The sequence below is a fragment of the Triturus cristatus genome, chromosome 3_1 (assembly GCF_964204655.1).
Source record: "Triturus cristatus chromosome 3_1, aTriCri1.1, whole genome shotgun sequence".
NCBI classification, from domain to species: domain Eukaryota; kingdom Metazoa; phylum Chordata; class Amphibia; order Caudata; family Salamandridae; genus Triturus; species Triturus cristatus.
The window spans coordinates 251,811,574-251,835,034 of record NC_140583.1 but is presented as its reverse complement, the minus strand read 5'-3'; the positions used below and the strand labels follow the sequence as shown (position 1 = coordinate 251,835,034).

General features: G+C 45.6%; 1 protein-coding gene across 1 annotated transcript in view; it reads right to left on the bottom strand.

The window, feature by feature from the left end:
- Positions 1-246: 246 nt before the first annotated feature.
- Positions 247-23,461, bottom strand: part of LOC146860047 (uncharacterized) — a 373,732-nt gene continuing 350,517 nt past the window's right edge. Inside the window, exons 2-3 of the mRNA XM_085646131.1 lie at positions 375-1,498; positions 247-331 (exon numbers count right to left, since the gene is read on the bottom strand). Coding sequence (XP_085502257.1) covers positions 247-331; positions 375-1,489 — 1,200 coding nt within the window. The 5' untranslated portion in view covers positions 1,490-1,498. The remainder of the gene's footprint in view (positions 332-374; positions 1,499-23,461) is intronic.

Here is a 23,461-nt window from a genome sequence, read left to right as displayed (position 1 = left end):
GCTTGACTTCCTCTTGTTTTGCAGTTGTGTACTTTTTAAAAAGATAGCCACATATATCTATGTTTCTTGATCTCATCATGAAGGATTCCGAAGTACTGTGATGAAGGATGCTATCTTCGTGCTCATCGATTCTCTGATACATATGCCTTTCATCAGAACAGCCATCAATGAAAGCACTTCTATCTGTCTGTTTGCTAAAAGCTAGACATACTACACAGAAAAAGGCTTCGGCTTTGTGTGAATAAGTCAACCACTGCCTTGGTTTCCCATTTTTTTGCCGATATAATCTTTTAGCATTCCAACGTAGACCATCAGGTTGACAGGGATGAAACTTAAAAAACGCATTCAAATTTTCAGATGTTGGTCTCAAAAACCATTGGTCCTCCGCTGGATCAATCAAAGTCACATCAGCATATGCAGAATTTTCAACTATGAGGTCTTCTTGACACTTGTCTTTGGAATCTTCCCCACTTTCTATTTCAATTTCACCTTCTAAACACTTGGGAGCTGCCTCCTTTACTGTGGATTCGCTACTCATTGCAGTCCTTTGGCCTTCAGCAGTTTGTTCAACAGCTTCACTTCTGAAGCTGGTAGACGTGATGTCACCTTCGAAAGAAATCAAATCTTTTTTGGGAGTAAAAATATCAGTCACTTTTTTGTAGTGGCTTGCTTCTTTCTCTTGCATTTTTTTCTTCTTTTCACGTTCTTTCTCAGCTCCTCCTTTCTTGTGCACTTTCCTCTTTCCAAAAGCTGCATGAGTTAAAGTCACATCAGCATATGCTGATTTCTCAACTACAGGGTCTTCTTGACACTTCTCTTCGGAATCTACATCACTTTCTAATTGAATGTAATCGTCTATATACCTGGGAGCGTCCTGAGTTACAGTGCCTTCACTGCTAATTTCAGTTCTTTGGCCTTCAGCAGTTTGTTCAGCACCTTCAGTACTGAGGCTGGTGGACGTGCTGCTGCCTTCGAAAGAAATCAAATCGTTTTTGGGAGTAAAAATATCCGTCACTTTGTGGTAGCGGCTTGCTTCTTTCTCTTGCATTTTTTTCTTCTTTTCACGTTCTTTCTCAGCTCCTCCTTTCTTGTGCACTTTCCTCTTTCCAAAAGCTGCATGAGTTAAAGTCACATCAGCATATGCTGATTTCTCAACTACAGGGTCTTCTTGACACTTCTCTTCGGAATCTACATCACTTTCTAATTGAATGTAATCGTCTATATACCTGGGAGCGTCCTGAGTTACAGTGCCTTCACTGCTTATTTCAGTTCTTTGGCCTTCAGCAGTTTGTTCAGCACCTTCAGTACTGAGGCTGGTGGACGTGCTGCCGCCTTCAAAAGAAATCAAATCTTTTTTGGGAGTAAAAATATCCGTCACTTTGTGGTAGCGGCTTGCTTCTTTCTCTTGCATTTTTTTCTTCTTTTCACGTTCTTTCTCAGCTCCTCCTTTCTGGTGTGATTTTCTCTTCCCAGCACCTTTGATATCCATTGTGAAAATCTAAAATGATAGACAAGAGGGTTTTCAAAGCTGATAACAAATTTGAAACAAGACATCCCACATCTAATGCATGGGGCTTGGTTATATGGTATACAGAAACTGTTGTGAGACGTGTGCCTAGGGCATGCTTTTCACAATTTCATTTCCTAAACAGGGAATCCCACAGATTCAGGCAGCTATAACGTGGCAAATAGATGATGACCCATTCTCTTGCGGACACATGTTATGAATTTCAAACATGTAAATAATTCCAACTCAAGAAGTCTCAATTGGCTCCTTTTCAGTCATGTACGTTTTCATTGGGAAGTATTATCATTAACACTAAAATTATTTTTTGGGGTATCAGCATTAATAATGATGTCAGTGCCTTCTGTTTGGTTCTTTCTATCAGTCTATCTGCACATGCCTGGCGTCCACAAAAGTATCAACATAGCCTGAAATTATTTTTCTGATCGCTTGTCAGAATTTGTTGAGAGACGGCACATGGTCGTGTGAGATCGCATGGGAGTGGTGGTGTCCAAGACAGAGTGAGAGGCCTCTCTCCAGTGCAGTTGTAAGAAATAGCATATTAAAGTTTAGGGTCATGTGTCACGAATAGACTGCACAATGTCGAGTGATCATAACTCTTCAAGAGAGTGTTTCCTAGGACAGACTCCGAGAAACTACAGAAAATAAAATCTCAACAGAAGGATAAACCGCTTCATTGAACAGAGTCAGGCTGAGGCATGGTGTGAAACAGAATAAGATCACAACTGAAGAATAGAGTCCACTACCTAGGACATGCTCAGAGATAGCACAGTACAGAGTGAAATTACAACCTGCAGATTACTTCCTGAGTAGGTGTACAAGATTGAAATTGCATACATTGCTGCCCAGAACTCTTTAAGGGGCCGTACTGGGATGATCACAACACCCTTCGGACCACTCTTGATTTTTCAACAAAATGTGCTGTGTTTTAGGCTTTTTTTGTGTTGCTTTTTAAGACTGTTTCAACGTCAACTTTACAGAATAAAAACTACATTCAGATTTTTTTATTTTGTACGCTGACACACATTAAGCACCGACATGTGATGTCACACATGAGCACACAGGCCACTGAGCCCAGGAAGTGTGGAAGTGTCACACATAAGCACCTAGGCACTGACTCAGGCCTGGTGGTCACACCAGGCCAGTAAGCATGCAAACATCACACATAAGCACCCAGGCCAGTAAGCATGGAAATGTCACAAATGAGCCTCCAGGTCACGGAGGCCAGAAACTATGGAAATAGCACACATAAGCACCCAGGCCAGAAAGCATGTAAACGTCACACATAACCACCCAGGCTGCCAGAAGGCATGGAAATGTCTCAAATGGCACCCTGGCCAGAAAGCATGAAAAATTAACCCAAAAGCCCTGTCCTTGACATGACACATGTGGCAGTTGAGACCCGGAGGTATCATAGCGCTTTACATGAGGAATATCACTCGAGTGGGTGGCACAATAAGTGTTGCAAACCCACTAGCAGCATTTCATGTACAGTCCCTCCCTGGGTATATGCAGAACCACATTTCTAGGGAGTTACAAGTAAATTAAATTTGCCAATTCAGTGTCAGCCAATTTTACCATGTTTGAAAGGAAAGAGTGCAAGCACTTTAGTACTGGTTAGCGGATGGTGGTAAAGTGCACTGAGCCCTAAGAGCCAACAAAAATGGCCTTTTTTGATGTAATAAAGCAGATCGAACCGGATTTGAATTTGGAGGAATCTGAGGCCAACAAGGACTTAGCTAACCATGTCTCAGCAGTCAGTATGAACAATATGTATCTAAAAACATTTTACATGTGCTAATGGCGCTGGGACTTTCTGTAGCTTCTCATTTTCCGCCCAGCTGTTTCAACGTCTACAATGTGCGCATCTGTAATTCACATGCAAACAGTGAACGGTCATTGGGGTGTGGGCAACATGCCGGAAGATATCGACTGGCTTCACAAGCTGTACCACACCCTGATCATGGAGAAGATCTCAGCTACAGTAAACCACCAGCCACAACAGTTTGAGAAACAGTGGGGCCCCTGCTTGAATTTTCTCACAAATGCATTTTGAGAACTCTTGCCTGAAATATCTACGAGTGCTGCACCTCACAGGCCTGGGTTACTGTGCAATGGACCTGCTCCTAAAGGGCAAAATGGATCCTTTATCAAGCTTATGAGTGAACAGAGGGAAGAAGTGGTAAAACCTTGCGTAGGCCTCTGATCATATGGCACTTCGAGGCCACTTTATTAACATGTGACTCCAGACTCAGCTTCTCATTGAAGCTGACCCCCAAGTTACGCACTGTATTCACAGGGACCAGAGGTGTGTCCAGGGAAGGAGACCAAAAATTAGAAGGCAGAGCCTGCGGCACTTTGCCCACTGCACAGTGCAGAATCTCAGTTTTAGCACTATTAAATTGCAAAGCATTATTTTTCAGCCAAGACACCATTTCTGTCATACATTTGTGAAAAATAGTTAAGGAGTCCGCATGATACCCCTCCAGGGAAACAATCAGTTGTGTGTCATCAGCATAGTTGACCGCCCTTATCTCTCCTTAGTCTTACAAGGTACAGTAAAACACACTCTCTTTCTAAATGTTATCACTCTAAAAAAGTGCTTTTCTTCCATGTAATGTCCCTTTGATGGGAAGAGGAGGTTTCTAAGGTGGGAGTATCTAGCAAGTGACTCTACTTGGGCTCCCTCTATGCGAGCCTTCAGGGAGAAACCCTCTTCATTACTACCTCCACCTGACCCCTGACTGTGCAGCGCACTCCCTTACAGACTTGATTATTCACTTTTCTACCACCCCTCTACATTACACCTTATCTCACAGCTGACCTTGGGACCCAGCCCCATATCAGCCACCATTCAGTTCCACTTTCATTATTCCAAGTAAAAAACAAAAGTAAAATCACCTTCAAATTTGAAACATTGAATATGGCAGTAAATGTAATCAGCATGCATGTTGAAGTATGCTCTACAGTTGTCCTAATCACATGACTGTTAATTAAATAAACAAAAACAGAAAGGCCCTGACAGGGCCGGCTTTAGTGCTGGTACAAAAGTCTTTTTGACCTCTTTCTCTGTAGATAACTTACCAACCACCCTCCAACAGTGCTCTTCATCTCTCCGTAGCCACTCCCCCTCATGGCCTCCTCCTCAGACTCCCTAACTACCACCCTCCACCAGTGCCCCTCATCTCTCCGTAGCTCCCACACCCCATGACCTCCTCCTCAGATTCCCTCACTGCCAACCTTCACCAGCACCCCTCATCACTCCGTAGTTTCCCCCACCCCATGACCCTCTCATCACATTCCCTCACTGCCATCCTCCACTAGTGCCCCTCATTTCTCTGTAGCCCCCCCACCCCATGACCTCCTCCTCTGATTCCCTCACTGCCATCCTCCACTAGTGCCCCTCATTTCTCTGTAGCCCCCCACCCCATGACCTACTCAGATTCCCTCACCGCTCCCTCCACCAGCGCCCCTCATCTGTCTGTAGTTTCCCCTCCATCCCGTGACCACCTCCTGGGATTCCCTCACTGCTCCCTTCACTAGCGCCCCTCATCTCTCTGTAGTTCCCCCCTACCCCGTGACCTCCTCCTCGGATTCCCTCACTGCCACCCCCACCAGTGCCCCTCATCTCTCTGTAGTTCCCTTCCAGCCTGTGACCCACCTCCTCTTCAGATTCCCTCACTGCCACCCTCCACTATTGCCCATCATCGCTCTGTAGTTCCCCCTGCCCCATGACATCCTCGTTGGCTTCCCTCACTGCCACCCTCCATTAGTACCCCTCATCTCTCCTGTAGTTCCCCCACCTCATGACCTCCACCTCGGTTTCCCTAACTGCCACTCTCCACTAGTGCCCCTCAGCTCTCTGTAGTTCCCCCCCACCCCGTGACCTCCTCCTCTGACTCCCTCACTGCCACCCTCCCTCACTGTCTGCCACCCACACCCTTCATCTCTCCGTAGCTCCCCCCACCCCATGACCTCTTTCTGGTATTCCCTCACTGCCACCCTCCACTAGTGCCCCTTATCTCTCCGTTGCCCCTCTCATACCCATTCCATTCGTTGTATAGCACTACTCATATCAGTGTAAGGTGTCACAGTACTTAACATAACAGCAGCACACATTATACAGAGACAATAAATCAAAATCAGTTTACGCGAAATGTCACATAAACTAATGAGGATTACAAGGTGTAGAAATCACTTCATCCATTCTGGTGGGCAGTATATTTTACGGGGGTTTGGTCGGGACTCGGAGAAGCACAAAGTCAGGATTTAAAGAGTACTCCAGTGGTCAGGGTTGGCTTTACTGATAAAAATGTATAACTGCCCAAACAAACTCTTATTAGTAACATTAGAATAATGAAAGAATGGAGAAGTTCTAACTACATCACAACACAAAAAAGCGAAGTTTGTATGCATTTTTTTGATGACAGTTCATTGGTCACTTTCTTATGTTAACTTCTGAACTGCAAGTAACACAAGGATATCTGTGACAGAGGTAGTAACCCACTGAGCTATTCCCATAAAATTCAGTTTATCTGCATTTACGAACACCGACAAATGGTTGCTCTGCAGCAGGATCGTAAATCACAAGTTAACAGTTTTTATTGTTGTTGTATATCGGTGGCAGATTCACTGCGACTGCGAGGGCTAAGGAGGCTCCTGTTTGGTGGGCCTGGCGGCCCACCCTCTAGAACCGGGCCCGCCTGGTAGGTAGTGGTGCAGCCTGCTAGCATAGCCGGAGTCTTGCTCGCAGCCTCAGGCACAGGCAGGCCTGGCAGCCTGTGCCTGAGGCTGCGAGCAAGACTTGAGTCCGGCTATGCTAGCAGGCTGCACCACACTACCTACCAGGTATGGAATGCATTCACCCTGACAAAACCTTAAGACTAGATAGGTCACGTGAGGAGGAGTTGGTATAGATGACATGAGTGTGCTATTCAAGCATCTTCGCGCTGTCTTTAGTAAATGATTATCAATGCAGAGACAACCTGCAACGTTGTTTTGCTCGACAAGTTTGCAAGCAGTTTCATATTGGACAGTCGTTAACATGCCTTTCTCACGCGACTATTAAGTATTAAAATGAACACTTCCTAACTTTCTTTAAAAAGGAGTTCATTTGGTCTACTATTTCATTTTACCTACAAGCTTCACAAATGACCATGCCTGCAAACAAAAAGCACTCACCAGCGGGCGGCAGTCCAGACAGGGGAAATTAAATGACGGGGTGCCACTCTCTTTCCTGGCTGTCCCGCTGTCTCCCTCTTTGGCCTTGCTCTGAATGCCTACCTCGCCTCAGTCACGCGCACTTTCCCAATGCGCATGAGCATCAGCAGCAGACCCCACCCTAAAAAAACAGCGGCACGCGGAGGCGGTGACATCTGCGCGATGCGCGCCGCGTCTTCTACACATCATCATCATCATGGTCAGGTGACAGTCGCAGGTCAGGTCAGGTGGTGACGTTCCGTGACCGTGACGTAGGTGTGTAAGTGAATACATTATAATGAGTAGGGCCGGGCGGCGCCGTGGTGGCCGCCTGATCAAAATTAAAGAATGTATTTGAAATCGGCGCAGCGCTGCCAGCATGAGAACCGTGCTCACACCAGGCCTCTCCGACATTCCAGTGGCCTGATTGTGCTTAATGTAATGTAAGCACTGTGTTCTGTTGTTGGTCCCGATTTGGACCGACCGTGACTGGCGGTCGGTCCAAATCGGCCCCAACAACAGAACCGGCCCCCCGGTCACAAAACCGGCCCCCAACCCATCCAGCCTACCGGGGGATTGCCCGGTGCCCGGAATGACCAGTCCGGCCCTGCCTGTAAAAATCTCAGGCGTGCCGGAGATAAGACTCCAGACACAGCACAGCTGAACCCACAGCAGCTCGAGCTGCAGCAGCCCGGGCTGACACACACGAGAGAAGGGGGAGGGAAGCCCTTTCAGCTCTATGGGCGCCTGCCTGGAAGCAAACTACTGCACAACAACCCGCACCGGTGCATTGTGGGGTAGGAGCCCGGACATCGCGCTTAAAGCCTTGAACCCATCCCTGCACCGCGGAACGTGCACGAGATGTGTCCGGACCCATCAGAGCTTGAAGGAGGTTGGGCTGGGCACCCCCGTGATCTTCGGTGCCGAGTCTGGTAAGCGGTAAGGTCCTTTGACAATCTCTGCAGTTCTTCAACTGTGTTGCACCTTTTTTGGCTTCCTATGTAATCACTTCAAAATGGGGAAGAGAAAATCTACCACTTCAAGGGAGAATCCAATAGCAGGAACCATAGTCTTCTACTTAACAAATGCTACTGGAGTACTAGAGAAGGAGATTTGCTTGATGGAAGAGCGTGTGTACTGCTATGAAATCTGTTTCTGATAAAGGAAGTGGGATAGAGCTCAGTGCCAGGAACGAGTGGCAGCCTTAACACTCCCTCGTGGCAGGTAGGCACTAGGGGGAGAAAGTTGTGCAGCAATTAATTTGTGACAGACAAATTAGACATCCTAGATGCTGTGCATGACAATGTACCGCTGTACTTAATCCACCAGACTCCTACTGTTCATCGTCCCCGGCCAAAAAAGAAGTACCCCCAGCAAATGAAAGAAAAGTCTGTTCAGGATGCTTGCTCGATAAAAGTTCTTGATAATATGGCCCAATAATAAGCTTTCTTGTGCAGCACATTTTCCCATTCCTACACCCAAAAAACTAAATGGAGTTAAAATTTGGCTATTTTCTTTCTCCCCTGCAAGAGAATCCACAATCAGAGGGTGCCTTTAGAATCCCCAGGATGTTGGGGAGAAATTCGCAAATCTGGCGATGGATACCTTACATGGATAAAAAGTTATGAAGATATAAACACGAGCTACCTTTACATCCAAAAAAGGCCTTAGCATTCAGGAGACTTTGTGACTGTAAAACAAAGTTATGCAGAAGAGGGTACTGCTGTCTTCAAACTTCACGGCAAATTCCCCAGCAAAAAGAAATTCAGTTTGACACAATAAAGGAGCTGTTAGCCTAATATAACAAAGTTCGATACATCCACGCCAATTGTTATTCCTTTCTGATGCGCTTTGTGCATTCACAAAGGAATTTGTGTTTGTTGCTCCAGTGAGACAATAATCATCGTACTAAAAAAAAAAAAAAAAAAAAAAAAGGCGGTTTAATGCTAGCCAACTATATCTTCCAGGCAGTTGTTTTCTTTGTCAAAAGATCATTTAAAAATTAAAATGTATAAGTTTAGCTCGTGAAAGCAGGACTGGAAGTACCAAAAGGCAGGCATGTGGTCCTGATTGGAGACACTCTCATTTTACCCAGTAATAAAAAACACGAGCTAACATAATTCTCTGTTGGCCATCGAGGCGATTGTCGCATAACTCAGGTAAGTAACGAGCAGATTCCCATTATGTTTTTATATTATTGCGCAAAAGTCACATACGTCACAAACTTCTTTTTTTTCTTCAAATTGCCACAGGCTTGTCACATCCGAAACTGAGTTTGCTTTTCGTGGTAAAACCTGTACATTCACTAACAGTAAGGAACTGCTGCCCAAATGTATATCATTTTATTGTCTCATTGGTCATGTCTCAATAGTATACTAACACGTATTTCATTCATGTTCATGTGAGGTGGTGAAAATTCCCTTAAATGTATGCTACGGGAAGCCGAACTTGTCTGGCACAACTGCCCGGGGTGTGTGTGGTGGGGGTGGGGGGGTGGTTATCGAATACTCTATTTTAAAGAATTAAAACCAAATTCTAATAAAGTGCCGAAAATATGAAACTTCTTAAGAGCGTAAACTACACAGGCTTTGTGCAAAAATTACTTAACTTTCGTTGGCCGCCGGCCAGCCAAATGCATGTAGCCCCCGAGAGGCCTAGCAATCACAGTAGGCCGCGATTAGAGATACAAGCAGCCAGCCTGCATTAGCCCGCCCCAGCCGCCCGCTCACCACCATGCGCATCAAATCAAAAATTTTAATAATGATGAATCCATGATGATTGTTTGTCACTGTCGGTGACAATCATCATGGATTCATTATTTAAAAAAAAATGTATTTATTGCCTGCAGCCATGGCCCGCGAGCCGCGACGGTCCTCCTGTGAGCGCGCAACTCACGCTCTGCAGTGCAGTGCCTCCATCCTTCTCAAGTCACAAGCAACACACAAGGTGAACACAACAATCCCAAATTAAATACTGCGCACGACCGCGACGCACAGTGCCACGGTCACGTTCACCACTGCCCACCACCTCATTGCCGACCAGGGAGAGTGGACGAAAAAACTCACCTACTGCTAGAAATAATTAAATGATGGCTGGATTGGCCGCACGGTCAGGCATCACCTTCACCTGGGTACAGTGCCTCTCAGGGTCTCAGTGGGATTGGTTGCGCAGGGGCAAATGCGCATGCTGCTTGGTCAGTCAACCATCTGTCCCACCGTAAGGCAGACGCGGGCACGCGGCGGAGGAGGAGCCAGTGCATCTCTCTGCGTGCTGCGCAGTGCGCACAGGCAACTCCTCCTCCTCCTCCTTTGAATGTATTAAAACGTATCCGCTCTGCCTCCCTGCATGCCCGAGTCAATCAATCAATGCAGACTGAGACAGACGAGTCGACAGTTGTGCTTTTTTCCCTGGTTGCAATGCACGCACGCGGACAAGAGACATGTCAGTGTAGTAGTCTCAGTCTGTCAGAGACAGACAAGACTACTGTCTGTGACTCTCACTCTGACGCACGTGAGTCACATCGCGTCGCCACGGACCGAAAATCGGCCCCAGCCACAAAACCGGCCCCCGTCAGAAAACCGGCCCCCACCCCATCCAGCCTACCGGGGGATTGCCCGGTGCCCGGCATTGCCAGTCCGGGCCTGCCTGCGCTTCCTGGTCTCCTTCCGGTCACGTCATCTCTCCCCCTGCTCTCTCCAGCTCCACCGCCCCCACCCTGGCTCGCTGCCTCTATACCTGGCACACCGATCCCTCTGTCCGGGACACTGCCTTCTTCTCTCTCTGGCTCACTGCCCCTGACTAGGTCTACACCTCACGTATGGAACAATGGCCACTCTGCCAGGCAAGCTGTCCCCCTCTGCTCGGCTCTCTGCACTCTCCCTCCAGCATTATATTTACCCTCTCTCTGGCACGATGACCCCTCTACTGCCTCTCTACCTCTTCTAACTGTCTCCCTGCCCTACTATTCTGTTAATTGTCCATCTGGCTCTATAGCTCTCTGTCGGGCACGATGCCCGCTCGGTCTATCACAATTCCTCCATTGCCGGGCTGTCTGACCCCTCTCTCTCTCTCTCTCTGACCCTGCCCCCACCTCTTTTTCTGGATCTTTGCCCCTCTATCAGGCACACTGCCCCTGCCCTCCCACTATCTCACTCTCTTCTCGCTCTGTCTGGCACTCTGCAACCTTTGTCGTGTACTCTCTGCTGTCTGTATCCAATTCTCGCTGGTGAACTCGCTTCTCTTTGCTCCTGTTTGGTTGTTTGTGCTCCACTGTCCAGTTCATTCTGCTCCTCTGTCCTGTTGACTGCACTCCTTCGTCCTGTTTACTTTGCTTCTCTGTCCTGTTCTTTCTACTTCTTTCTTGTTCACCCGGCTCCTCTCTCCTGTCCACTCTGCTCCCTGTCCATGCCCCCTCCACCCCTCCTTCCATGCACCTCTGCTGCTCTATCCTGTTCACTCTTCTCCTCTTTCTATGGCCTTCCACTTCTCTGTCTTGTTCACTCTGCTACCCATCCACAGCCCTCTACTCCTCTGTCCATGCTGCTCTGTCCTGTTCACTCTGCTCCTCTGTCCTGTTCGCCCTGCTCCACAGCCCTCTTCACTCTGTCTTCTGTCCTGTTCTTTCTACTTCCTTCTTGTTCACTCTGCTCCTTCGTCCTGTTCACTCTGGTCCCCTGTCCATGGCCCTCCACTCCTCGGTCCATGCAGCTCTGCACCTCTATCCTGTTCGTTTTGCCTTCTGTCCTGTTCTCTCTTCTTCTTTCCTGTTCACTCTTCTCCTCTGTCCTGTTCACTTTGCTCCTCTGTCCATGACCTTCCACTCCCCTATTCATGCCGCTCTTCACCTCTGTCCTGTTCACTCCTTCTCCTCTGTTCTGGTTGTTCTGTCTTCCGTCCTGCATTCTCTTCCTCTTTCTTGTTCACCCTGCTCTTTTGTTCTGTTCACTCTGCTCCTCTGTCCTGTTCACTCTGCTCCAAAGTTCCTTTCACTCTGTTCCTTGGCCGTCCCCTCTCCTCTGTACTGTCCATTCCTCCTGCATGTGCTATTCACCTGTCTTCTCTGAGCTGTTCTCTCTGCTCAATGCATCACAGCTATCCCAATAAAAACCCCTGCCACTGTCTTACCACACTCAACCACCAATGGAATATTGGAGTTAAAACAGTACTAAGGGGCATGCCAAGGTGCAATAACTAAAAACTGAAACACATTAAAAAACTAAGTTGCAAGTATAGAAGCATCATCTCACAACAGATCATCTACGATAACAATGCTCAAGGATTGGATTGTCCTTCCTGAATATCGAAGATATTACACCTGAAAGTGAAACCTGCAGGTTATTTAAATGAATAATTTACTAAGAGTTTTTGAGACGCACTACATACGGCTGTTACCTGCCTCAAAGTGTGTTGGTGCGGGAGCAGAAGTTAATACGAGTTGGCTCGTACTGCGGCAAGGAGTTAAACTGGGGTTTGCCCATTGAGATTTTACAGCGCTACGGCCTTGGTTGAGATGAGATGGTGGCCGTGCTTTAAAAGCACAGACATATCTAGCTTTAATTGGCTCTACGCTGGACTATTGCAACGCCCTTCTCACTAGTGCGAGCAAGCGTAGTATACATAAACTCCAGATGACTCTGAATGCCGCAGCTAAAGTCCGGCTCGGGCTCACTCGCTATGATTCGGCCTACAAGGCTCTTGCAGAGCTACATTGGTTGCCCATCAGCAAATACATTCAGTTCAAAGCTTTATGTATTGTGTTCAAGGCTACACATGGTCTGGGTCCTTGGCAACTGTCACGATTTTTCAAACCCTATATCCCGGCCAGATCACTGAGATCATCAGACAGTGGCAACCTGACCATCCCCAAGGTACACAAAGTAACAAGCATTGGCATAGCCAATAGGTCTTGCATTTGGGACCTTATAAGTGTTTAGCCATGCAACAGTTGATGCTGTTGCAGGAAGGATATTATGCTGCATAACTAAATACTTATAAGGCCCTAAAGGCGAGACCTATTGGCTATGCCAATGATTGTTTACCTTCCTGGCGGGTTTGGGAAGGGCGCCAAGTTTTTCTGGCCACCAGTCAGGGGTCCAAAAGTTGGCATTGTTTCCAAACACGATGATCTCAGTTTTACCCGAATTTAGCTTCAGGCAATTCTGTGCCATCAATGTCCCGACTGCTTCCTTACAATCATGAAACCTTTTACCGTTTCCAGATTCCAGTCCTGGCAGCAGAGACACAACTTTTTGGCATACTTGGCATACCAGACTATAGCATACCATACTATAGCCTACCATACTATGGAATACATCACCTAATTCTTACCTTGTACTACACTTAGGTTAGGTACACTGAGGTAGAACTAGTTAGAGACGCATCTTATGAGTACTCGCATTTTTAGCTTATGTTATTTATGTATATGAATATATGTGTCGTAGCTAAAAGATAATGCTAGCGCAGTATTATTTCTTTCTACTGTTTACGCTGTACATAATATATCTTGCATACTGTCTTACGATTGCAACCGCTGATATCTCTTACATGAGAAACAAGACTGTTCAATAAATCCTTTTATTGAAACGCCCGTCTATTCTTTCTGTGTAACTCTGAAGAAACTAAGCATGCACGATTAGCTGAGTGAAACTGTTATCTGTTGTTTCAATGATTCTGAGAGTGTTCCTATTCTAAAGGGAAACAAAGTTGTCAAGTTTATGCGGTTGCCAGAAACTACTCCCTTCTTGTTTACAAGGAGTGCACGTCCATGCACACTGACACACTAACACACACCCCCACACAGATATATGTTATTCTCTATATCGAATAGTGCTGCAGCGACCATCTGACCAACTCGATCATATTATCTGCTCGGGCCCAGACCACTCCGTCCCCCGTCGAGCAGGGCTCACCTACAAAAGCAGAGGGACGTCATCTCTGCCACACACTGGAGCAGTGCTGAGAAAGGGTACTGAATAGATAAAATGGACAGTACCCCAGAGAAAACATGGTAATTATTCATTAGCAACCTGTGCATCTATGATCCCGAATTCCTATTGGACCATAATCCTTTGTGTGTGTGGCAAATGAAGCGCCAGAGGCAGTACGAAGGGTGGGCAGTGCAAAGCAGAAGGGCGAGTTGTGAATAATAATGAGTTAGTTTGTCAGTATGTGATGCCACATCTTCCCATTGCTCTTGAGGCTTCAAGGTAAGCAGACGTAGTAGTGTGTGTAGTGTGGGCTTCCAGTATGATCTACCTTTAAAACCCAGCACTCGAGCCTTCAGCCTAAACTATCCAAAGCCGAGGCTCTTAGCTCCTCTCCAGAGAAGGGACACTAATTGCAAGTCACACCAGAGATGAGGCTGCACCTTTCCTTTAACTCCCCTCCTACCTAAGCAGGCACCGCCGGCCCGAGATTTCCAGGATCACACCAAGACCCTCCCCCTACACCAGGTTTGGAGACACATCATGGCATGCTTCTACTGGATGCAGAAGGTCTGAGCTCCTCCATGTTAGTTACAGCAACATAAACCAACAGCACCTCCACTGCAGAGATACTACAAGCCCCCCTGCTCACATGCCACTCAAGCTACGCCATGAGGAAGACAGGAGGAGTCATGAATTATGTGAAAACTGGAAAGCTCATTCTTAGCAAACATGCAAGCTAACCACACCCACACTGCCCCCACTTAACATCCTGGGGCATATTTACAAGCCCCTTGCGCCACCAGTGCATCACTTTTTGTGACGCACCAGTGGCGCATTTTACTGCCCCATATTTTTTCCTAGGACATGCAAAGCCACCCTGCGTGGCTTTTCAGGCTCTTGTAAATACGGCCCCTTTTCACGCAGCACTTTCTGTGAAAGGGGCGTGCCATGAGTGTTGTTGTGGGTGTTTCCATTCAACACCCATGGCTTCTGCCACATTTGCAGATTTACAAACTTTCGTAAACCTGGGAATGCGTCAGAATGCTACACCTCCCCAGGGGAGGCGTAAGGAGGTGCAACAAGGAGAAATGTGTTCCTTCCTGAACAAAAATAATCTCCCCATAAATGCAGACACCCTTGCACCATGGTGCAAGGGTGCCTGCATTGGCGTATGGCAGCCAATTGTGCCCCAGCGCAGGGAAAAGTAAAGGGATGCTACATATCATTGTAAATATGACGCATCCCGGTGCTTTGAAAGAGACTCAGCGCGGGCAGCAAATGGCTTGCGGTGTCGCGCTGAGTCACTTTCTTGTAGATAAGGCCCCCTGAGAGCAACGTTGTAAGTAGTTTCAAAGAGAAAATTGAGAACAGACATATCTCAAACTATTCCCGATCACCCATCCTCCTTTACTGAGCAATATTACTCAGAAAAGTATCTGTGATAGAAAATCCGGACCGACACTCTCCTTCAAGGCTACCAGTCAGCTTTCATGCCACATTGCAGCTCAAAGACAGCACAAATACATATGCAAATTTACGATGAGAACTGTGGGAAATGCATATGTGTGCTAGCAGAAATTCATTCTTCCACGGTCATCACTAAGGTATCAAGAGATGAGCGTAGTACTCATCATCAAAATACAGATGAAGAATACCTCTCAATGTGAGGGGAGAGTTCTTCAAGTCACAAGTACCCTTCCTGTTCCCCTTCCTATGCAGGTGTCTATGTTTAATAAGTAATTATATTTTATTAGTGGCATAGCAATTCAGATATGCACGAAAACCAAAGTCAAGGATCAGTTTCTTATTTAAAAAAATATCAAACATTGGTAAATCAAATATTTGTGGCTTGCATTGAGTGTCTTAAGCAAAAATTTTAAAAATCCAGATGCAGTCAAAACAAATTAAAAACGCTTTCTGTATACAATGCAGTAATGAATTTAATTTGTGACGAGTCACAGTACTTTTGAGATGGTAAATTAGGCCCTGATGGATTGCGAGCAATCACTCCAAAGAGGCGAAATGATATAAAAAACAGCCAATAGCCTGAGCTGAGAGAAATATATTCACCTGGGCTGAGACAAAACCCTCTCTATGTATATTTTAATGATGTAGTAACAATAAGTACAAGACAGCAATGCTATCAAGCCAGACCTAATAATTTACAAAATATCGATTTGAGTATAAAGTATACTTCTAGGTAATCATGGTGTTTTTTTAACTTCACAAATTCTATTAGCTTGTGTTAAAAACATATGTAATGGACAATCAAACTGATGAAATTCTTTCCAATCAGATAGTATATCAAACTGTATTCCACCGTTTCACAACTAGAATATTTTTATTTTAAAGGCCTTTCCAATTGTGCGTGACAGTGGCGAGGGCTACAGTACTCAATTAAGGATTAGAAACAGTGCGGGGTACATTGCAAAGAAAAAGAAGATGAATGGAAACATAGAAAGGGTGGCGAGATATCAGATCTGTTGAAGATCTGAATGAGAGCCAGAAGGATGCACATTCCTCTATCTAAGATGCGAGAATTACAGGCTTACATTATATTACAGCAGAGTCATTCCCAGGTGCAGAGGATCTAAGATTCCTAAAGGAACAATAGACTCATACAGCTAAGCTTTCTTGTTCATGGTCCTTACATCAAGCAGCCAATATCGAGTTCCTATGTACCCGGCCTTAGGAATGGCCTCGTGGGTGCCAGTCCCATTCCAGTGCCGACCCCTGCCCTAGTCGAGACCAGTTGATTGCATTATTGTGGAGAAGTGTGGCTCAATGGTTAGAGTGGCAGACCCTGATGCAGAGATCTGGCCCGGGACCAGCGTTCAATTCCCGCCTCGGCGGGTCTTGGGCTCAATTTCCTCGGACCTGACATTTCTCACCTCGGTGCCAACTCTAATCATGGGTCCCACTCTGCAACTCTGGGCAATAGCTTGCTTAATCTCCACAATGGCCCCAACAGCACTGGGGATGCCTGGCTTCACCTTGGGGGTGCCCAGGAGTGGACACTTCACAGGGAAAGCCAGGAAGGGTTCCACAGTGGTATGAGTACATGCGCCAGGACGCCCTGTTGCTGGGGCAGCAGTGCGCTATACAAGTACAAAATTTCATTTCATTATTGGTCTACCCCTATAATTGTGTCTTAGTAGATACCAAGTATTGGATTTCCAAAAGGCCTGTTAAAGGAACTTCAAAATACAGTATTTACCGGTGTTTGGGATCCTACGCAACCTTTTTACAGTGGTCGTTGCTTGACCCATATTTGTGTGTTGTGTGTTGTGTTTTGACCTTGCTAGCTTTGGGACTTTCCTTGTTATAGACTTAGTCACATGCAGGAGGTATCTATCATTAGTGCAGCATATACAGTGGTATTGCGCCCATGAGTATAATGGGCACACTGCACCTAGATTATGGAAGTGCTTTACTTCCCAAACTGGATCAAGATGTGGTATTTTTCTTGTTTGCTTATGGTTGATGGCACCTGTGCCACGCCAGGGACTCCATGGGCTTAAACCCGCCGAATCATCCAACTTTGCATCCAGAGCTGCCTCTCTGACGAATTAAAAATTCACCCCCCCCCCCCAAGGTCTATCCCTCCAAGACACCTGGAATTCTTACGAACTCTGGTTGGGTAAGGCACTTGATAAAATCGCCCCCTGGACTTGCAAACCCCCAGCAAGGCGAACAAAATCTGAACCGTGGTTTTCAGAAAAATTAAAGGCAGCTAAAGCCCGGTGCAAAGGGATTGAAAGAAATTGGAGAAAGAACTACTCCACGGAACTGAAGGAAAACTACAAACGTGAATTAAAGGCCTATCAGAGACTTATAAGAAAGGAAAAAAGTCTCTTTTACCAAAATAGAATTGAACAGTCTATAAATCCCTCTAAAGAACTGTTTCAGATTTATAGACAACTAACAGACACATCGAGCCTGGATACGCAAGACACATACTCTGATGAGTTATGTGAAGAAATTGCTGATTTCTTTGTCAACAAAGTAGACAAAATTCACGCTACTTTCTCCGCTCCCCCCACTCTGGGTACGATACCTCCCCGCCCTCATAAATCCACTCTTACCCATTTCTTCACTCCGGACAAAGCAAAACTGTCTAGCATAATCAACAGTATCCACTCAGGCTCCCCAAACGATGTGTGTCCATTAGACAAATGCAAAGACATCATGGACAGTACTCTCTTGGATCAAATATGCCATCTCATCACCCTATCCTTCAAAGAATGTCATGTCCCTGAGGCTTGGAAAAACGCCCAAGTCATCCCCCTGAAAAAAAAACCGAACACTCCTATTACTCACTTTCAAAACCTCAGACCAATATCTCTATTGCCTCTTTGCGCCAAAATAATAGAAAAAATAGTGAACTCCCAACTCATGGCGTATTTAGAGCAAGAAAACATCCTCCATCCCACCCAATCCGGCTTTAGACCCAAATACTCCACGGAAACTGCTGTCTTGTATTCCACGGAATTTATCCGCAAGACGGTGGACGAGGGTGAAACTGCAGCGCTGGTCATGCTGGACTTAAGCGCCGCTTTCGATACGGTGCTACATGCCACGCTCTTGTCCCGACTCTCCGACATTGGAGTAAAAGACGGCGCACTGGAGTGGATTAAATCCTTTCTCTCCAACAGAACTTTCCAGCTTCACTGCCCGCCTTTTAAATCATCCTCGCGGACCGTGAGTTATGGGGTTCCACAGGGCTCTAGCTTGAGCCCTACTTTGTTTAACATCTATATGGAACCCCTGGCTCAAATCATAGAGAACTTCGGCGTGGGCATAGTTAGCTACGCCGATGATACGCAGCTCATGTTCAAGCTTACTCCGGATACTGACAAGTATGCCTCAAACTTCTCGGAGTGCATGACTGCTGTCGCTAGGTGGATGGACAGTAATTGCCTCCGGCTAAATGGTGACAAAACTGAGGTGCTTGTGATTGGGAACAACACCTCCCTTTGGTCTCAAGCATGGTGGCCTACATCGCTTGGCGAATGTCCTCAACCGGTTGAGAAAGTAAAGAACCTCGGGATCATGATCGACTCGGATCTTTCAGGTAAATCCCAAGTCCACAAGATCATTGGCAAATGCATCGGAACACTAAGAATCCTTAGAAAAATCATTGACCTTATACCTATTACAGCCAGGAAAACCATTGTACATGCTCTTATCACACCGCACCTGGATTATGGGAATGCCCTTCTTCTGGGCATTAACCAAAAATTTCTTCACCAGCTGCAATGTGTACAAAATGCAGCCGCCCGGGTGGTACTAGGCCTTCCGAAAAGAATCTCGGCCAAGACTGCACTGTCCAAATTGCACTGGCTCCCCGTAAGGGAAAGAATAAAATTCAAGAGCCTCTGCTATGTTCACAGGATAGCCCACAACAAGGGCCCCTCATACCTAAGAAGCCTCATGACCATCCATCGCCCTACTCGTCATCTGAGGTCTTCAGGAATGTCCCTTTTCAAACTACCCCGCGTTCAAAAAGCTAAAATCGGTGGCCGCTCCTTTAGTTTTCTAGGAGTGAAACTCTGGAACGCTCTTCCGATTCATTTAAGAATGGAACCCTCTGAAACCCTTTTCAGAGCGAACTTGAAAACACACCTCTTTCCTCAATAACTCGGGCCCCTTCCCGTCCTTTTGTCGCGGATGAGATTTTTCAGCAATCAGCGCGGGGATACACAGCTGTGCAGCCATGCGCTCAATAAATGTTTTATTATTATTATTATTATTAAACAAACCAATGGGACCTTCCGTAGGATATTGTGTGGAAAATGTTGTTCCACCTAAATCCATAGAGGTCTTAGTTTTAGATACCTTGAACCGTCTCCCACACAGGTGGCACACTTCATCCTTGGGTTTCCTGCTCCTCTTTGGTCAGGAAGCGCACATCCCAACGGGCTCCAAAAGATGGAGCGGCTAGCGGAGTTCTTTTATCGAACACAGCTCTGTATGGGTTACCTAAATGATATGTAGTAAGGGCCTGTAAAATGTGCTTTAAGATTACCTGGAGGTAAACACTGATGTATTTATTACATTTTTTGTTACCTCCGGTAAGGTTAAAAAAGTGAGCTCCACTTAGTTGGATGAAGTAGTTCTATATAGTCCTTACTTCTCAACATGTTTCTGCCTGGTATTGCCTGACCAGGTCAGCGGCATTCGTCAGGACCACAGAAATGATATGTAGGTCCTACTCTGAATCAAGCCCATAAGCTAGACATGGATAAGGTTTAGAAAAATATGGCAGAAAAATACACAGATGACAACATACAGTGAGAAAGATAATAGAGAGTTGTTACACTAAATCATTGTTTCAAACGCGTCTACAGACCTAATAAAATATAAACAAAACTGAAATATAACTTTTTTCAGTTTGAACACACCCTATACTATAAAGGCCCTGCCTTTATGTTTATAATTTTTAACTACTTTGGGAAGCACTCTTGTGGAAGACAATCCCTGGCAAGCATTGATTATGCAGAGGGCATGCATGATCTGATTGTAGGAGTCTCCCACTGTCTGGCCACAAAGAACCAATTGGCCAAGACAAGAAAAAACACTGGTCAAATGATTTGCTCTGGTGCCAAGGATGCTCATTGACCAGAACAAGGCCCCACACAGCAGTGAGGACAAGAAGGCCGGGCCGGGATCTTTGCTATTATATTTCAGATGAGGGACAAACCTAAAACAAGTCTAGCAAGGATAACTGAAAACTGTCTAGAAGAATGAGGAATTGCCTCTAGATTCAGAGAATTGCTGAACTACTTTCTCCACTGGAGTCCCCGCTTGCACTGTCACCAGCCCAGCTGCCTACTGCCTACTGAACTGTGAAGCAAACTTGTGTCCTAACTCTGCTGAGGTGCTGCATCTGTTTTGACTTACAAGAGAAGCTCCTTGAGCTGGAGTTTCTGAAAGAATACCCCTGCGGCAGGACACCATCAAGAGAAGTAAACCACACTGGGCAGGCAGGACTAAGAACTACCACTAACACTGCAAAGCCCAGGGGAGCTCCAGGTCTATAAGATCTTTAGTGCGAGGACCTCTGTCATTGACCAACAGAGTGTGCCCTTGGTAGCTCTCAACAGGGCCTTGAGTGCGCTTGGTCCTCTCACCTGACCTTGAAATGATCAGCGAGGCGAGAAGGAACAGATGTCATGATCCTGTGTTCGAAAACCAGAACAAAATAGAAACACTATAAGCAGAGCAGCAGTCCAAAAGTGGGTTTGGCTGTCTCCTTCATGGGAATACTGCCCAGAGACCTTACAGGTAAGTTAATGATTGTTGTGAGAAATCCCCTGTCATAAAGTCAGTGGCTTATTCCATAGGAAAAACACTCTGTCAAAGTCTGTAGGGCAGGGCAGGGTAGTTTATTGTGTATTATATTACTTGTTGCTTTTCTGTGTCCAGTTATACTTTCTTGAGTAGTAGTATCTCTGCATAGAATTTAGCACTTTTTCTTTTTAAGTTAAAGTACTGGCTTGAGTGGTACTGTATGGAGTGTTGTTATTGTCTCTGCTGTCTTCTCAGTTTCTAACCCACACTAACTCCTGCAATAAACTCTGGATCAATCTACCTCATTATCGTGAGGGTCATGTGCTATAGGAGTACTTGATGCCCACTTTTGGGTCCAATAGTAGGATGGCCCTAGGCTATTTGCTGATAAAAGGATTCATGTTACACAATGAGCCAAGTAAGCCTTAATTGGGCTGGCAACCCCCAAGCCAGTTCCCAGAGTCTTAGTCACTCATTTACTCTATTGAACTCATTTTGAAATTCTCACTTAATGGCAGATAAGGAAACAGAGGCAAAGGGAAACATGATTTGCAGAAGATCAAATCATTTTGTCAAGTAGGAAAATTAAAGTCATAATACAGGACTGCTGGCTTCAAGGCCTGTAACTTTCCCAATATACCACATTTTGATGAGTCAACCTTGACATAAGGTGCTGTTTCCCTTAAGGTAATATTCAATATATGCTGGTTTCCAGTCCAATATTGTCACACACTTGCCAGCATTTTTTAGTGCAATTCTAAATCCCCCAATTTTGGCAAAAAGAAGAACATAGGGAGAAGTTTAAAATGTGATTGCTGAAGAACACACAATTTAATCATAGTGGAGGCTAATGGCACTGACTGGGGCGGTGAGTAGCGCATGGGCTACTGGTAGCTCTCCAGCTACTTATAAGTGGCTCTCCTTTGTGCAGCCCAGCCTGCTAAATGTGAAGCTATTAGTTGGTTGAATTAATACATGTATACTAAAATTGAAAATCATGTATTCGAGATGTAAATTTGTGATTTTTCAGAACTCATAAGCTGATAATTGGAGAAAAATGGTTGAATTTACACAATATATTTTAAGTTGAGATGTGAGTGATAAATCATGTGGCGTTGGGGAGACTTATTACCTTGGTGCCAGGGGCATGGCAGCTATGACTGTTATGTATTACCCTTATAAAGGCATACCACATTGTTAAATCTTTTTTACATTACTCGTGGCAACCATGTTTGATGAACTGAGGTGATCACTTCCTGTAATCTTGCTTTTGGTGCCCACTAATGTAATCTGATCTACTATGGTCATTATTACAACAATAATAATTGGGGAGAGGAGTTGGCCTAACGGCTACGGCGGTCAACCTCGAATCTGGAGAACAGGGTTCGAGTCTCGCTGAACATCCTGTGATTCTGGGCAAATCACTTAATCTCCCGGTGCCTAACAAAAAAAGAATGTGCCCTCATGTAACGCAACTGGTGCTATGTAAAGTGCTCTGATATCCGATACCTTTAGGTCAAGTTCGCGCTATATAAAACTCGGTAAACTTAAAATATTAGTAGTTCCCTATGTATTTCATTGAAACATAAGTAGCTCTTGTTAAAGAAAAGACTGGCGACGCCTGGACTAGTGGCTGCCCTGCTTTGTCACAGACTCAGTGTTGTGAATGGGATGATGTCAACGTCAATTCCTCCCTCTCCCACTAGAGCCAAACTCACCCCATTGTATTGGTTGAAGGAGGGTAACAAAGTCCCAAGCTAATGGGAAGTGGGAGTAAGGCAATGAACAGAGAGAAACATCGCTGCAGCGGGTTGCTAGTTGGAAGATCCGGACTGGATTCCTAGACACAGCCTTATCAAGGTACGGAGAACACAAATTACTGGACGGTCTCAACACAGAACAGATTGAGGAGACACAAAATCCACAAACTGAAACCTACCTGGTGCAAGCAAATGTGAGTCAGGCCTAAATACTCTAACTACCACAACTGAGCTGGAAACCTGTATGAGTGTCCTGGTCTCTGGGGGCTGGGGCTATAACCCTGACTTTGGGAAATGTCGTTTTCCATGTCAAACAATGTAAATTCCATTGTTTGAGTGTCATCTTTTCCATGTTTGCCTTCTCCAGTAGCTTACTGTGTCCCATGACCCAACTTCCCTAAGAAAATGCCCCTGTGTTGAATGCCCACCTCAGATTCTTAAGGCAGTGCTTACTACCAGCATACTTTATTAGTAATGCCGGAATTAGATATCTATTCTCCTGTTTCAGTACTAATATTTTACCCACTGGACCACATCTGTCGATCGTGTAAAGGTTTTTTCTATGGCAAATAAATCATAGAATTAGGCTTGTTTCTATTTGTTACAAGTCATTGCACAAAATGAACTTACGGCAAGACTAGTTAGTGATGCCTTTTGTGTGCTCCAGGGGCAGTAGGAGATTACTGGGCAGTGTCTGTGGTGGGTACTGTTATGTACCCAGAGAATCAGATACTCTTCTATTCGAATTGGATCATTCC